Genomic DNA, 14,425 nt, shown 5'->3' with positions numbered 1-14,425 from the left:
ATCCTTATATATTCACTACATTTGGATTTGAGATGTGACTACTGATATTTAAAAATCACTAATAATTAAAGGTAACTAGAATTTGTTTCTCTCTACATCTAATCTAAAAAATAGATTTTAAAATAATGAGTACTGATACCTGGTTTAGTAAATCTCTGTGACCCTTAGTTTCTTCATCTGTAAAATGGGATTTAACAGTATCTCCATGAGTAGGAAGTAAAGAGGAAGGGAAGTATAGAACCCAGTGTGCCTGACACCCCCACTATAAGGATGCAAATATTAAGTGATATCATTTAGGGGGAAAAGTGCCGTGTGTACTTGGGAGACAAGCAGTGCTCTGATCTTGGCCTTGCTACACTGTGTGTGACTTTTGTCTAGTTGTTTAGCCTCTCTAGCCTTTGGTTTCCTTTTTGATAGAATGAGGGTAACAACAGAACTGATTTCAAGGCATTGATTAGGGCTGTGATCATGCACATGAACAGAATGCAAGGACGTCTAGTACAGGGAACATAGTGAGTGTTCAGTATGTGTTAACTGTTAGGATTAAATGCTGAGGTTTATATTGGGGCAGCTCTGCATAAGATCACCAGATCCATTCATCCTCTCCATATAATAATTTCCAAACTATGCCATTTATACAATGTGCACATTTATTATTCTACTGCTATTTCACTATAAATTAGTATTCACCCTTTTTAATTAAGGCTGTGGCACAACTGTTAGTCATCATAAACATCTTTCTCACTTTGTAATCTCTCTACAAGCTGCAAGAAGTTTCTTTTTTTTATTTTTTATTTTTAGGGAAGGGTCTACAGGGTGTTCAGGGTCTCACTACTAGATCAGATTTGTAGAGTGATCTGCCTGTTTACAGCCTCCCAAGAGCTGGGATTACAGGCTCACGCCACCACGCCCAGTCTCAATTGCTGTCTCAGTGTGCCCCGGTGGTGGGGCCAGGCCAGCACAGCAGGCCCAGATATTGAAACCTTGGCCCCTGCGCCTGCTTGCAGACGCTTTAATCTGCTATGTTATTTGGCTGGCTCAAGAAGCTTATATCATATTTAAAAGACCTGATGTTCAAATTAAGAGTGAGCAGGGCCAGAAGTGGGAGGGGTCCACGTGGGGTCCGAGAGCATTGAGTCCTGCAGGGAGCCTGTGTCACTCTCGTGTCCTGACCAGTGTTGCCTTTCTGGAAGAAGTCCTTCATAGAGAGGTATCTTCCCTTTTCTTTAGTCAGTAAGTTTTTCTTCTGTCTCTCGGACCTACAGAAAGCAGGACAGGGCTGAGCCATGGTTGGCTCATGAGATTTTTGCTGAAGTCTGGTCCACCTGAAGGGCACAGTTAGTGTGCCCATCCTGGCCACATAGCCACAAAGCCTGCTTCTAACCTAGGGGAAACAGGTTTTCCGGCCAGAAAGCTACTTGGAATACTTTAGTGTGGAGACATAGGTCAGGGCTGTTTTCACTTCTGGGCTTCTGTTACTATGAAGTAAACTCTGTATTATTGCTAAAAATGGCTTTTTTCGGAATTTTCAGATTGTTTTAAAGTCAAGAATTTATTCCTTTGTAAATGTCAAAATTATTAGGTACTTAGGGCGTTTTGTAGGAGAACATTTTCATTGGGAGTTACTTCCCACCCCCATCTGGTTACTTAAATCACTGTTTGCTGATGGCTCGTTCTCAGAAGCCTGTGTTCAGCTTCATCCCTTTTGTCTTCTCAGCAGCTATGCTGGGCGTCTTACATCACTGTGCTCCTCATGAACATCCTTTCTTTTCTCATCTCACCACTACTGCCTGGGTTCTAAGCTCATCACCTCGTTTGGTAAACAGTGATGACCCAGTAAAGAACACAGCCAGTGGGTGAATTTGGAGGTTCCCAGACGGGCCTCCTGCAGTAACCCTGTAGGAGGGTCTGAGTCAGTTTTATTGAGCTGGGTTTTCCCTGGATAGCACTGGGGAGTTAGTGAGGCAGGCTTAGGTAGAGTGACGCAAAGGGTGGCAGGAGACGGGGGGAGCAAGAATAACTGAGTCTGTAGCCATAGCAGTAGGTGATGTTTTGTGGGTGTGCTGTGACCTAGCAGGTGGGGTGGGTGTGCTGTGACCTAGCAGGTGGGGTGGGTGTGCTGTGACCTAGCAGGTGGGGTGGGTGTGCTGTGACCTAGCAGGTGGGGTGGATGTGCTGTGACCTAGCAGGTGGGGTGGATGTGCTGTGACCTAGCAGGTGGGGTGGATGTGCTGTGACCTAGCAGGTGGGGTGGGTGTGCTGTGACCTAGCAGGCGGGGTGGGTGTGCTGTGCCTTAGCTTACTGTGCTCCCTGCTTTGGGTGGCTGGAGGAGGGGAAGACAGGTCAGACCTCACACCTGCATTTGCCCTAACAGCTTAAAGATAGTGTGGATTGTAAAAGTAATATGTGTGTAGTATAATTTGGAGAATATAGTAAGTGTAAGAAAATAAGTAACCCGGCCAGCGAGATAGCTCAGTGGACTAAACGCCTGCTTAGGCAAGCACAGGGACTGGGTTCAATCCCCGACATAATATGCTGCACCAGCCCCACCCATGGTCACACTGAGCCGGCCACCAAGACCAGGTGTGTTGACACATGCCTGTAATCACAGTGCTGGGGACGCTGAAAGCAGGAGGATCACTGTGAGTCAGAACTGAATAGTGAGACCCTGTACCAAATACGTAAGTGAAAGAAAGAAAGAAAGAAAGAAAGAAAGAAAGAAAGAAAGAAAGAAAGAAAGAAAGAAAGAAAGTTACCACTGAGAAGTAGATGCTTTATATTCGGGATCTTTATTTTCAGTCTTTAAGAAGTGCCCCCCCATTGTGCGTATATGTGTGAGTGTGTGTAAGGCAATTTTAATCTGCTCCATATAGTTTCATATTGATTTTTACTATCAATATTTTGCTGGAACTATCAGCACATTCCTATATCACTAGTAAGTATTCTTTTAGAAATCAATGGATAGTGTGCCCTCCTGGAATTGAGAACATTTTGTTTCGCAGTAGTTTTAGCCACTTACCTCCCCTTTCCCATACAGACAGTGCACACTTTTCCTTCACAGTGGAGGCTAGTGAGAAGGCGTGAGGGTGGTGGAGCCGCAAAGACTGAGGCTCGAACCCTGCTTCGGCCTTGTGTCCGAGGTCCTCAGTGCATTCCTAATCTTCAGCTTTCTTCTTTATAAAATAAAAATTAGAATAATCCTTATAATCAGATTTGGGTTAATTTGAGATATAGTCAGGGGTGGTGGTGCATGCCTATAATCCCAGCACTTGGGAGGCTGGGGCAGGAGGATTGCTATGGATCAGCTTTAATTACATATTGAAACCCTGTCTCAAAGAATTAAAAACAAAAACAGTGACCTAAGATCTGTGTAATATACACTCATTTACATAGAACTTGGCACCTAGTAAATTTGAATAAATATTAGCTGCTATTTAATAGTCTCTGTTATTAATCTGTATTTTTTTCACAAAGCTCCTAGAAGCCAGATCATACCCTCAAAGTGCAGTATTGCCAATTAATTGACTGCTTCTATCTAATTTATAGTCACATAAAAGAGTATAAGAACATATGCAGCATCACCCCTTTTCCTATTGAATCTTTTTTTCTTATAGTATAGAAATGTGACACAAAAATTGTATCCTGGCCGGGGAGATAGCTCAGTAGAATGAGCGCTTGCCTGGCAAGTGCAAGGTCATAAGTTCAATCCCCGGTGCCGCAAAAAAAAAAAAAAGAAAGAAAAAAAAATTGTATCCTGTAACACACTGCTCTGCAATTTGCAGTTTTGTGTATAATTTAGATTTATGGCCCCTGCCAATTTAAAATGTTCAATTGCCCAATCATATTTTTCTTTATAAATGATTGAAATCAGTCCTCATTTTATCAGCTGTGCATCTTTTTTCTTTCTATAAACTACTGAGTTGTGTATATCATAAAAATTAATTGTAGCTCAAGTCGGTTGAACTTTAGAACTATCAGATGAGGAAATGTGCTATCAAGTTTCGGACACTGCCTGGTGCAGAGTACATGCTAAGTAAATCCTTGGGGGGTTTTTTGTTTCTTTTTTTTTTTCTGTATTTAAGGCAAGGTACAGGGTGTTCAGGGTCTCACTACACAGATCGGACTCATAGGGATTCTTCTGTTTACAGCCTCCCAAGTGCTGGGATGACAGGTGCACACCACCACACCCAGTCTCAGTCGCTGTCTCAGCACGCCTTGGGGACAGGGCTGGCACAGCACACTGGGGATCAAACTCGGCTGAGCTGCCAGGCTAGCCAAAATCCTTGGTTGTGATTCATCTTTTTTTTTTTTTTTTTTTTTTTTTTTTTTTTTTTTTTTTTTTTTTTTTTTTTTTGGTTTTTTTTTTTTGGTTTTTTTTTGGGGCTGCAACTAGCAACCTATGCCTCACACATAGGAGCAGATTAGGCACTTGTTAACATGCAGCTGGACCTGCCTACCAATGTGCGCTCTGTGCAGAGGCCAGTCTTTCCTGCTTGCTTTTGTCTCCCTCCACCCACACCCCTGCTTCAGCTCAGATGAGCTTTACCTGATTGTCCCCATATAATTTTCATGACGCTCTTCCAAAACTCTGTAAAATCAGGTGATCTCCCTTGTTTCTTTTCTAGGTAGCAAACCTGAACATAGCAAGTGGTGCCATAAACAGAAGCAGTGCTTCAACTCCTCCCACCCTGCGCCCTGTCATCAGTCCCAGTGGTCCAGCGTGGTCAATACAGTCTGACTCCCATGCCCCTGAAAACCTCTGCAGCCCCCCTGGAAGCAGGTATGTGAGGGGCCCTGGAGTTGACATGTGGGTTGCATAGGAAGAGCCTGCTCCCCAGGCAAGCCATTCGCAATTCAAGTTTGCAACAGAGGCAGTAGTGGGTGGTTCATCCAGCATGTGAATAAGAGGGCCTCCTTTTATTTGTAAAACAGCTTAGAGGAAAGTAAGAAAAGGAAATCTCTGAAAATCATGTCTGGGTGACAAGAACTAGAGTTGATATTATGTTTGTTTGTTTTTTTGTTTGTTTGTTTGTTTGTTTGTTTGTTTGTTTTGGTACAGTACGGGGAATCAAACTCAGAACTACACTTGCCAGGCAGGCACTGTGCTGCTGAGCTATCTCCCCAATACAATGTTTAATCTTTGTTTCTGATCAACATTTTCATGTACTGAGTTTTGACATTTTGTCCTTGCCTCCTAGTTCTTTTTTATACTTTTCAAGGCCATATTTATGGGAGTTTTATTTGGTTTTTCCTTTTTATTAAACTACTGAGGAATAAACCCTGGACCTTCACACTGAGATACATTTCCATCCCTTTGTTTCCTTATGTTTAATTTTCAAAAAGGGTGCCTCAGTCACCCTCTCACTGCTGAAACAAAATGTCCAACACCCGCAATTTAAAGGAAGGAGCACTTATTTTGGTGGATGGTTTTATTTTATTTTATTTTTTTTGGCAGAACCAGGGACTGAACTCAGGCCCTTGTGCTTGCCAGGGAAGCACTTACTCCACTGAGCCATCTCCCCAGCCCCAAGGCTGATGGTTTTTTAGGGGACTTTGGTCCATAGTTGGCTGGCTCTGAGGCCAGCAGGGCCTGCTGGGAGGGTTGGCAGAGGATAGCTGCTCACATCATGGAGCCAGGAAGAGAGTGAGAACATCCTTTCAGGTTGTGCATGCAGTACACTGCTTCATCAGCAAGCAGCACATTGGGCTGTGGGTAGTCCGTGGATTAACCCACTAAGTAGAGGCATCCCATGGCCCAGTCACCTCCCCAAAGCCCAGTCTCTGACATATGAGCCTCTGGGGACACTGTAGACCTAAACTATACCATAGGCCACTGAGTCACTAAATTACCCAATCTGAGCATGAACCTGTGATCCTCCTGGCTCAGCATCCCCAAGTGTAGAAATATAGGCACTTACCACCATGCCTGGCTGCCATTATTTGTTTTTATGTTTTCACCTAGGTTATATAATTAAACTCAGTCTCCTTGGGAAGCCTCACTAGGCCAGTAGAGGGAAATTTCCTTTATGTAGCTGAGGGAAAGGATAGAGGACAAAATCCAAGTAAATTTTGACCATAAAGTAAGCAACTTCTGAATTCAAAAAGAAACCACTGTATTGAATTCTTTTTTTTTTCAAAGTTTTATTGATAAACAGCAATGAGACAGTTTCAAATCAAATCGGAAGTACAGTTTCAACAAATAATATACTGCATATATTCTTCTTAGTGGTTAATTGCTGTACAAGATGCGGACTTGTGATCCTATTTACAAACACCATTAGAACAAATCATTCTATTCATTAAGAGAATGCAACTATATATCTATCCCAACCTCTTTGAATACACAGATACAAAATGGACATTCATAGGTATACCCCATTTTTTCTAAGTTCCATTACTGAATATTATAGGTGTGTAAACTCAGCAAAATATTCTAAAAGAGTCCAGTAGCCCATAATAGCATTGGGTCTTCTGTTTAACTGGCAATGTCAGAAATTGTTAACCTGAGTCCCCCACAGCTCAGCTTAACAGCATGGCTTTATTTCCTATATTTCGTCTTCATACTTTTCTACTGGATGGTTAAGACCAAGGTAAAGCAGGACCTATGCAACAAGAGTTGTAGCTTTTTGGTCTGAGAAGGTCAGTGAAATGCCCTCAGGATTTATCCTGAGATCCTGTACCTCAGATTGTAGAACCTTTGTCAGTGCAGCCATGTGGATGAGTCACGGCCATTGCTTGGCCAATGTGCTCTCTGTGAAAGCCTGAGAGAGTGTCTTCTCCCCATGTGACTCTCCTTAGGCACACTCTACGTCATCGATCACTTTCCTCTTTGGCCCCATAATCTTCTTGATCAGAAAATTAGGGACACTACCGAGGTACACTGTATTGAATTCTGGTGTCACTCTGTATTTTAGGTTTTTCTGTATTAAGAATATAAGAAATGAGTTGTTCCCAACACATGTTGCTTTAATAGCTATAGAGTATGGATTAAGTTTCATCAGTACCTGAGTCAAATGAGTTAGAGAAATGTGCTTGTCACAGCAAGTCTCCTGGCCATTGAGATCCAGTCCTGTCACAGAAAGAAGCTCTGCCACAGTGTCCCAGTGAGTCCCTACCTATGCCAGGACTTCCAGCCTCTGCCTCTTACATGCTGCCATGTGCTGCCATGTTCTTGGGAGGGGACTGAAGCCCGGGGCCAGGAGTAAGTGCCTCATTTTTGTCAAAGTGTCTGTTGGTGTCAGAGTTATTATTTAAGGAGCTCATTGGAAAATCAGAAACCCAACCCAAGAAGCAATAAAAACATAATGAACGCCCTTTGAACCCATGACCATTGTGGTTGGAGTAAAAAGAATCATCTCAGTTGAGAATTATTGAGAGTTGGGAACTAAGATGAAGAAGGCCTTTTTTGAGACAGGATCTCCTCCACATAGTTTTCTTCACAAGAGAAGTCTATTGTTTGGTGACTTATAATTGATGCTGTAACAATATTCCTGAAACGTAAGTTGTAAAAAAGATTCCATTTATAACACACAGCTTTATTCTCCATCTAAAAATCAGAGCTTTGTTCCATTGTAGAACATTTTGACTGTGATCCTGAATAGTCTATTTGACAAGGCTACAGACATTCCTATACTGTAAAGAATTTTTCCAAAGTACATATTTTAGAAAAGTAGAGGAAAAAATGTAGCAAATTTTATGCTTATAGATGAAATGAGGATAAATAATTTTAATAAAAATTATAGCTGTTTGTTTATTTATTTATTGGTAGAACCGGGGATTGAACTCAGGCCATTGTGCTTGCCAGGCAAGTGCTTATTCTACTGAGCCATCTCTTCATCCCCTGTAGCTCAGTTTAAAGCTTTCTCTTATAGCACCTGTTAGTAATGAGACAGAAGCTGCCCAGATGGATCTGTCAAAATAAAACTGGGACCTAGAGGTCAGCACTGTGAGCGGCTTGCACCCAGCCAGACTGTTGAGGGGGCTGGGTCATAATGGCACATTGTACAGTTTAACTCAGAGCTGCCGCAGCCAAAGTGCACCTTCACAAAGTCCCCTTATCTCTTCTTTTTTCACTCAGTTCTCTCCATAGCAGTCCTTCCTTGCTTTGTTTCCTTGTCAAACGTAAGGGCCAGTTGTCAGGTTTCATTCCAGTTCAGGGTGGCCCTGGGAAATCTGTCACTGTCCCTAGGCAACCTCTGGTTGCCAGGATAACTGGAGAGTCGGCTTGGGAGCTCCAGTTCCACGTGGAATTCCCAGCGGAACCCACCCTAGAGCAAGATGTGTCCAGTGCTGGCTGTGCACAGTACTGATTTCCTGATTTTTATACGGTAGGTTTGGTGGGTATTTATTTAGTCTCTTGTTCCTCCTTGATATTAAGGGTGACTAAGTTTAATGGATATGGTGTTCATAGTTTAAGAGATGTGAGTTTTGTTACAGGTTTTGACACTAAGTGACCCTAAGCTATTCAATTTAATCTTTTTATTGGGTGAGCCTACTTATATATAAACTAGCCTGATTCAAGAGCTTTTAGGTTGCTTTTAAAGTACTTTGATCTCCCTGGAGTAGGGGCTAGGTAAATAAAAGGTGCTCTTACTAGTTTTTCTACAATAGCAACAGTGGATTCCAGTCCTGATAAATTCTAATTCACCAAACTAGAGGCTGCCCTGTAAGCTGGAATGAGATATAAAGAGAATCCCATTGCTGCTGTACTTTTCATCACTGTGTGTCGGAGAATTCAGTGACTTGGTAGCCACAGGAATGAAAACTGGTGACTCACAAAAACTCTGCCAATAGTGTTCTTTTTCCTTTCCCCATGGTGTTTCTATTGTTCTCAGTTTTATGGCTCACACAAGTATTCACCAGACAACCTTGTTCTCTCTCCCCTCCACCCCCCCCCCCACTGGAAACCACTCCAAATGTAGCCTCAGGGCTGTCGTCTCCCATTGGGTCAGTGTGAGCTCAGCCCAGCTCCTCAAATCCCCTGGTTCCTTTGGTCTGTCTGGAGTCCCTGCTCAGGCTTTGTTGTGGGAGAGGAAGGCAGAGAGCCCATGACTTGCCCAGACAGTCTGAGGCCTGGCCATGCAGCTTGCAGTTCCCTAGACGCTCTGGAGTTGGACTTGGCCAGCCATTCTGCTGTTGTTACTTTTCAGAGGTAATAAGTGAGATTAATTGCAGGCCATTCTCCAGGAGAGAGAGTAGTTAGGGCCAAATGCAGTCACATGTTAAGGAGCCTGAGGTGTACCTCCAAGCAAGGCCAGCTTACAGTTACACAACAGGGACTCCGGAATGCAGGTACCCCACGTTTATGACCTCTTTTTCCTCCCAGCTGTGTTTCCTGTCTCTAGATGCTGATACCTGGGTATTTCAGCTGTTGTCTGGCCAATGGGAAAGGTTGAACTTTTCAAGCTGCCTTTTAATTATCTGCTTTCTGGGCACATGGGGAGTCATTAGGAGCTGAGAGTTGATGTACACAGGCATCTCCTCATGACTGCCAGCCTTCTGTGGAGCAGCATTCATTGGGTTCAGAGTGCATTTTTCCTTTGAGACCTGGAAGGGTTACTGTAAAGTCTTGGCTGCTGGTTGGAGTGATTTGGGAAGGACAGGGCCTCAGACAGCTTGGCAGGAACCTGAGGTCCTGTTTTCTTCCAGTCCAGCCCTTCCTTGTGGATGGAGCTGTCAGGGAATCCCACGAATGTCTGGCTTCTACACTCTTGTATGTTTTTCCAGCATTTGTCATTGAATTATTTTTATCCATCTCTGGCTTTTTCACACACGCATCTAGGAGATTTGTCTGTTCCTCGATATTAAAAGTAGGGGAAGTTGACAAAAGAGCACAGCCATGAGTTTGTTCCTACTTGTGTAGGACAAGATACCGGCATGGGCTGCTTGTCTGGCCAGCACCCACTTGCTAGAGAAAATTTGTGTGGCCAAAGTTGGAAGTCTACCAAGGAATGGGATGGCTTGGAAATTCAGGCCATTTTTGATGTCACCTTATCTCTTTGCCCTTTTACTCTACAGCAATAGGTCATGAAGAGTCCAATATTTAGGAACATGTTTTTCACGGACTCTGATTCCAGTTTACCTAATATTCTTCTCCATTTAGACTGTTTCAGACATATATTGTTGGAGGTTTGGAGCCTCTCATTTCTCATCTTTTCATTTTCATTTAGTCATTAGGAACATTGAGCATGTTCATTTTTTTCTTTTTGCTAAAGATGTCCTATGCATTTTTATGTGTCAGACATTGTGGTGGATGCTGAGGAGTCGCAGTCCCTGATCACTTAGGCTTGCCACTAAGACTGAACCTTTCATGTTCTCAGTACAGGGTAGAGTCTTAAAGACATTTAAGATGTGACACTTAATCACTCAGAGGTTGGCATCTGGTATGGAGAAGGAGCCATACAGACACAAAACAACTAGAGAACAGTGTTGGGCAGCATAAAACAAAGATCAGATTTGATGGTACAGCTAATTAGAACAGTATCAGAAAGAATACATAAGGCTTTGATCGTGTCACATGGTATGCTACAACATAAGGTAGGCAATGAGTATCACAGAGGGAGTGAAATGAAAGACAAGTATTACCGAGCTATGCATATGAAATATCGAAAGTGACTTAGGATCATAGAAACAACATAGGGGCCTGCCCATTAGCTCAGTGGCTGCTTAAACAAAGAAGTCAGGCTCATGATGCTGTAGTTCCATTCCAAGATCCTCAGGTCTTACCAGACCTGCCCTGAAGGCATCCTGAGCCAGTACCCCCTCCAGGGGCTGGGGAGATGGCTCAGTGGAATGAGCGCTTCCCCGGCAAGCGCAAGAGCCTGAGTTCAATCCCCTGTTCTGAAAAAAAGAAATAGCAGAAAGGTGGTTGCCAAAGGCTAGAGAAAGAGAGCAGGGGGATTCCATGTTTAATGGGTGTAGAATTTCAGTTTTGCAAGATGAAAATGTTGTAGAGATTTGTTGTGGAACAATGTGAATGCACTTAACATTCCTATACTATACATATAAAAGTAGTTTAAAAGAGGGCTGGGGAGATAGCTCGGTGATCTAAGCACCTGCCTGGCAAGCACAAGGACCTAGGTTTGATCCCTAGTACTGCATGCCATGTCAGCCCCACGCAGAACCAGCCACCAAAACTGGGGGTGGTAGTGCACACCTGTAATCCCAGTGTTGGGGAAGCAGAGTGACAGGAGAATCACTATGAGTCTGAGCTGAGTAATGAGACCCTGTACCAAATAAATAAATACCCCTTCTTTGTGCTTTTTATTGCAATAAGAGAGTAGACTATAAAGATTTAAAAGAGAACCCCACAGTTCCACAAAAATTGTTCACTGACCAAAATGGCAAGGTTTTGCTTCCATCCCATCTGTGAGAGGGAACTATTCCGAACCTAGTCCTTTAATGTCAGTATGTTAACTGCCAGGTGTGGCACTGCCCCCTGCAACTCCAGCACTAGGCAGGCTGAAGCAGAAGGATCAAAGCAGGTTTGAAAACAGCCTGACCTGCATAGTAAAACTCTGACTTTAAAAAAAAATGTTAACTTTGGGCTGGTGAGATGGCTCAGTGGTCTAAAGCACCTACTTAGAACAAGCTAAGCTAAGCAAAGCACAGGGACCGCGGTTCAATTCCCCCAGCACCACATGCCAGCCAGCCCCGCCCCCTGGTGGGCTGAGCTGGCCACACACAAAATAAATAAACAAATTTTAAAAATATTTTTTAAAAATGTTAACTTTATAGGAAAATGGGGTCACTGGAAATTGACGTAGTGTAGTAGGACAGGGTGAGGGGGAAAGACTTTAGAATCAGACAGCCCTAGATTTGCTGTGCTAAGTGAGTGACCTTGGAAAGTTACTTAGCCTCCCTGAGCCACACCTTTCCATCTTTGAAATGCATATAATAATACTTTATTCAGTAGGTTATTGGAGATTAAACTAGGCTATAGGGGCTGGTGAGATGGCTCAGTGGTCTAAAGCACCTATTTAGAACAAGCTTAGCAAAGCACAGGGACCGCGGTTCAATCTCCCAGCACCACATGCCAGCCAGCCCCGCCCCCTGGTGGGCTGAGCTGGCCACACACACACACACACACACACACACACAAATAAATAAAATTTAAATAAATAAATAAAGTTGAGTTTAAAAAAAAATAAACTAGGCTATATATCTAAAAGTAGCCAGCATGTTGCCTTGTTTTGGTATAATTTAGTTCCCTTTCCAAAAAAAAAAAAAAAAAGGGAGGGAGAAAGGAAGGAAGGAAGAGAAAGAGGGAGGGAGGGAGAGAAGAAAATTAAACTAACTCAGAATCAGACTCGCCTGAGTTGTGGGGTTGCTACACCAATTGGCTGAGCTCCCTGTTATGGTAAAAGTGGCCACTGTTCCGTGCCTGCATACGCTGAACCTAGGAGGCCACCTTCCCTGCTGAGGACAGAAGGCTGCAGAGCTGGGCCTGCGAGGAGCTCTTCCTTTCCTGACCTCTTTGTTGAAGGGCGACTTCTTTCTCCACAACAGGCCCTTCCTCTCTGCTATCATCTGAATGTTGAAATTTCCCTTGCAGCTCGATGTCCCAGCCAATAAACACTCATATTTTCCATCCATCCTGGGGGTCGAACTTTGGAAGAGCTTTTCTCTGGAGGAGTTTGGAGTTTATAATTTTATACTTTATCCTGTTACATAAACAACACTTCTTAGCCAAAGAGCACAATGGGGGTGGGGGGAACCCCAGCTCTTTCATGTCCAGAGTCCGGCCTTCTTTCCCATAGACATGAGTTAACCTGGCCTTCCCCTTCCTGAATCCCAGCTCCTACCGTTCCCTTCCCCTGGGGTCACCGGCTTTTTTCACCAGCTCCTGGGAGGTAAAGGCCAATGTGTCTGTGTGAGTTCCTCTATTCACACGGCCTCCCCAGAGTTAGAGCCCAGTCAGTTCAAGCTTTGCCACAGATTGTGCAGCTGCACACTCACTAAGCGAGCTCTGTGATATCCATGTCTGTGCCTCAGCCCCAGTGAGTGACTTCTGTCCATTGAGGGAACTATGGTAACTTAGGCAGTGTCACAGATAGCTGTGCAGACGCTGCAGAGCTGTGGAAAGTAAGATTGGGAACTCAAGGCCTAGTATCACAAGAGAAAGAGGCGGGTCTTTCTTACCCACAAGTCAGACATTGCTTTGTATTCCAGTTAGTTTTTCCAGTTTAGTTTGCCTCTGTTGCTCCACATCACCTGAAAGTATCAAAGATAAACTCCCTTACATTTCCTCGGGATGAACATAGGTGTGACATTGTTAGAGACAAGATCCTAGATTTTTAAACTATTCACTGTATAATTTGGTATGCAAAACTGATGAGTATTTTTGGTTTGAAGAGGCCTAAATGACAGATACAAAACTGAGTAAGACCCCTTTTTCAGAATCAGGAAATTACAATTCTACCTCAAGCATGACAGGGAGATTGGTTCATAGACACCAGCAGGTACCAAATTTTCAGTGTCTTACAAGTCTCTTATACAAGTAATATAATATTTGCATATAAGCTATGTACATTTCCCCATCTACTTTAAATCCCTATTTTATAATGCCTAGTACAGACACACACACACACACACACAGTGTAAATAGGTAAATAGTGGATCTGAAGTTGGTTGAATCCTACAGATAGGGCCAAATTCATATTTGAGTTTTCTCATTCATAATTCAATTTAATTTTCCTCTTAGGTTTCTCTATGAGCTTCTATCCTTTCAAGTTAATGTGTTTACCACCCCTGAAAAGGCTTAGAAAGGACCTCAGTGGGGAGGGAAACACTGTCTTCTTCTCCTCTCTGCCTCCTCTACAGAAAGTGATGATTTACTAACACTTACCTAGTGTTGACTCAGCAGATTTGGGAGAAGCCAGCCAACTTTCCTGAGCCTTTAACCAGAGACCTCATCCTGCCTTCCTGTCCTTTTAGCTGTAAGACTTCCAGTGTATTACTGACCAAATACAGCTAAAAAATCAGTGCTTTTTAAAAAAAGTTATGTCATGCACAGGTACATTTTATGTGATCATTCTGTTTGCCTAAAATGTACCAACAAATGTAATTAATTAATTGAAATAAATTAAAAAATTAAGTCTTAGGGTTAAGAGGCTACAAGGAAAAAAATTCTCACATCTATACTTTAATAAAACAACAGAACTATAGCTTCTGAAAATGAGTAAAGGTCTTCTCTCCCTTGTAGCTGCTATGAGGAGCAAAATTTTAGTGTAACTTGTTCATAACTTAGTTTCACTCCTTAAAAAGAGAAATGTGAAATTGAATTAAAGGGGCCAGAGAAGTAGCTCAGAGGCACAAGCACCTACCTGGCAAGCACAAGGACCTGAGATTGATACTCAGCCCCACATGCTATGCAGGCTCAGCCCCAGATTCCCAGGTGCACCATCTCAGCCCCAAATGCCCAGG

The 14,425-nt window shown here is 43.1% G+C and overlaps 1 protein-coding gene across 8 annotated transcripts in view; it reads left to right on the top strand.

The window, feature by feature from the left end:
- The window catches only part of Ttll5 (tubulin tyrosine ligase like 5), a 316,364-nt gene that overhangs the window by 194,474 nt on the left and 107,465 nt on the right, over positions 1–14,425 (top strand). For all 8 annotated transcript variants that reach the window (XM_023702383.1, XM_023702377.1, XM_023702375.1 and 5 more), the window contains one exon: positions 4,627–4,781. In XM_023702383.1, coding sequence (XP_023558151.1) covers positions 4,627–4,781 — 155 coding nt within the window. The remainder of the gene's footprint in view (positions 1–4,626; positions 4,782–14,425) is intronic.

This window comes from Octodon degus, unplaced genomic scaffold, assembly GCF_000260255.1.
Source record: "Octodon degus isolate 3935 unplaced genomic scaffold, OctDeg1.0 scaffold00007, whole genome shotgun sequence".
NCBI classification, from domain to species: domain Eukaryota; kingdom Metazoa; phylum Chordata; class Mammalia; order Rodentia; family Octodontidae; genus Octodon; species Octodon degus.
Note: the sequence above shows the minus strand (reverse complement) of the source record. Positions and strands in the feature narration are given on the sequence as shown.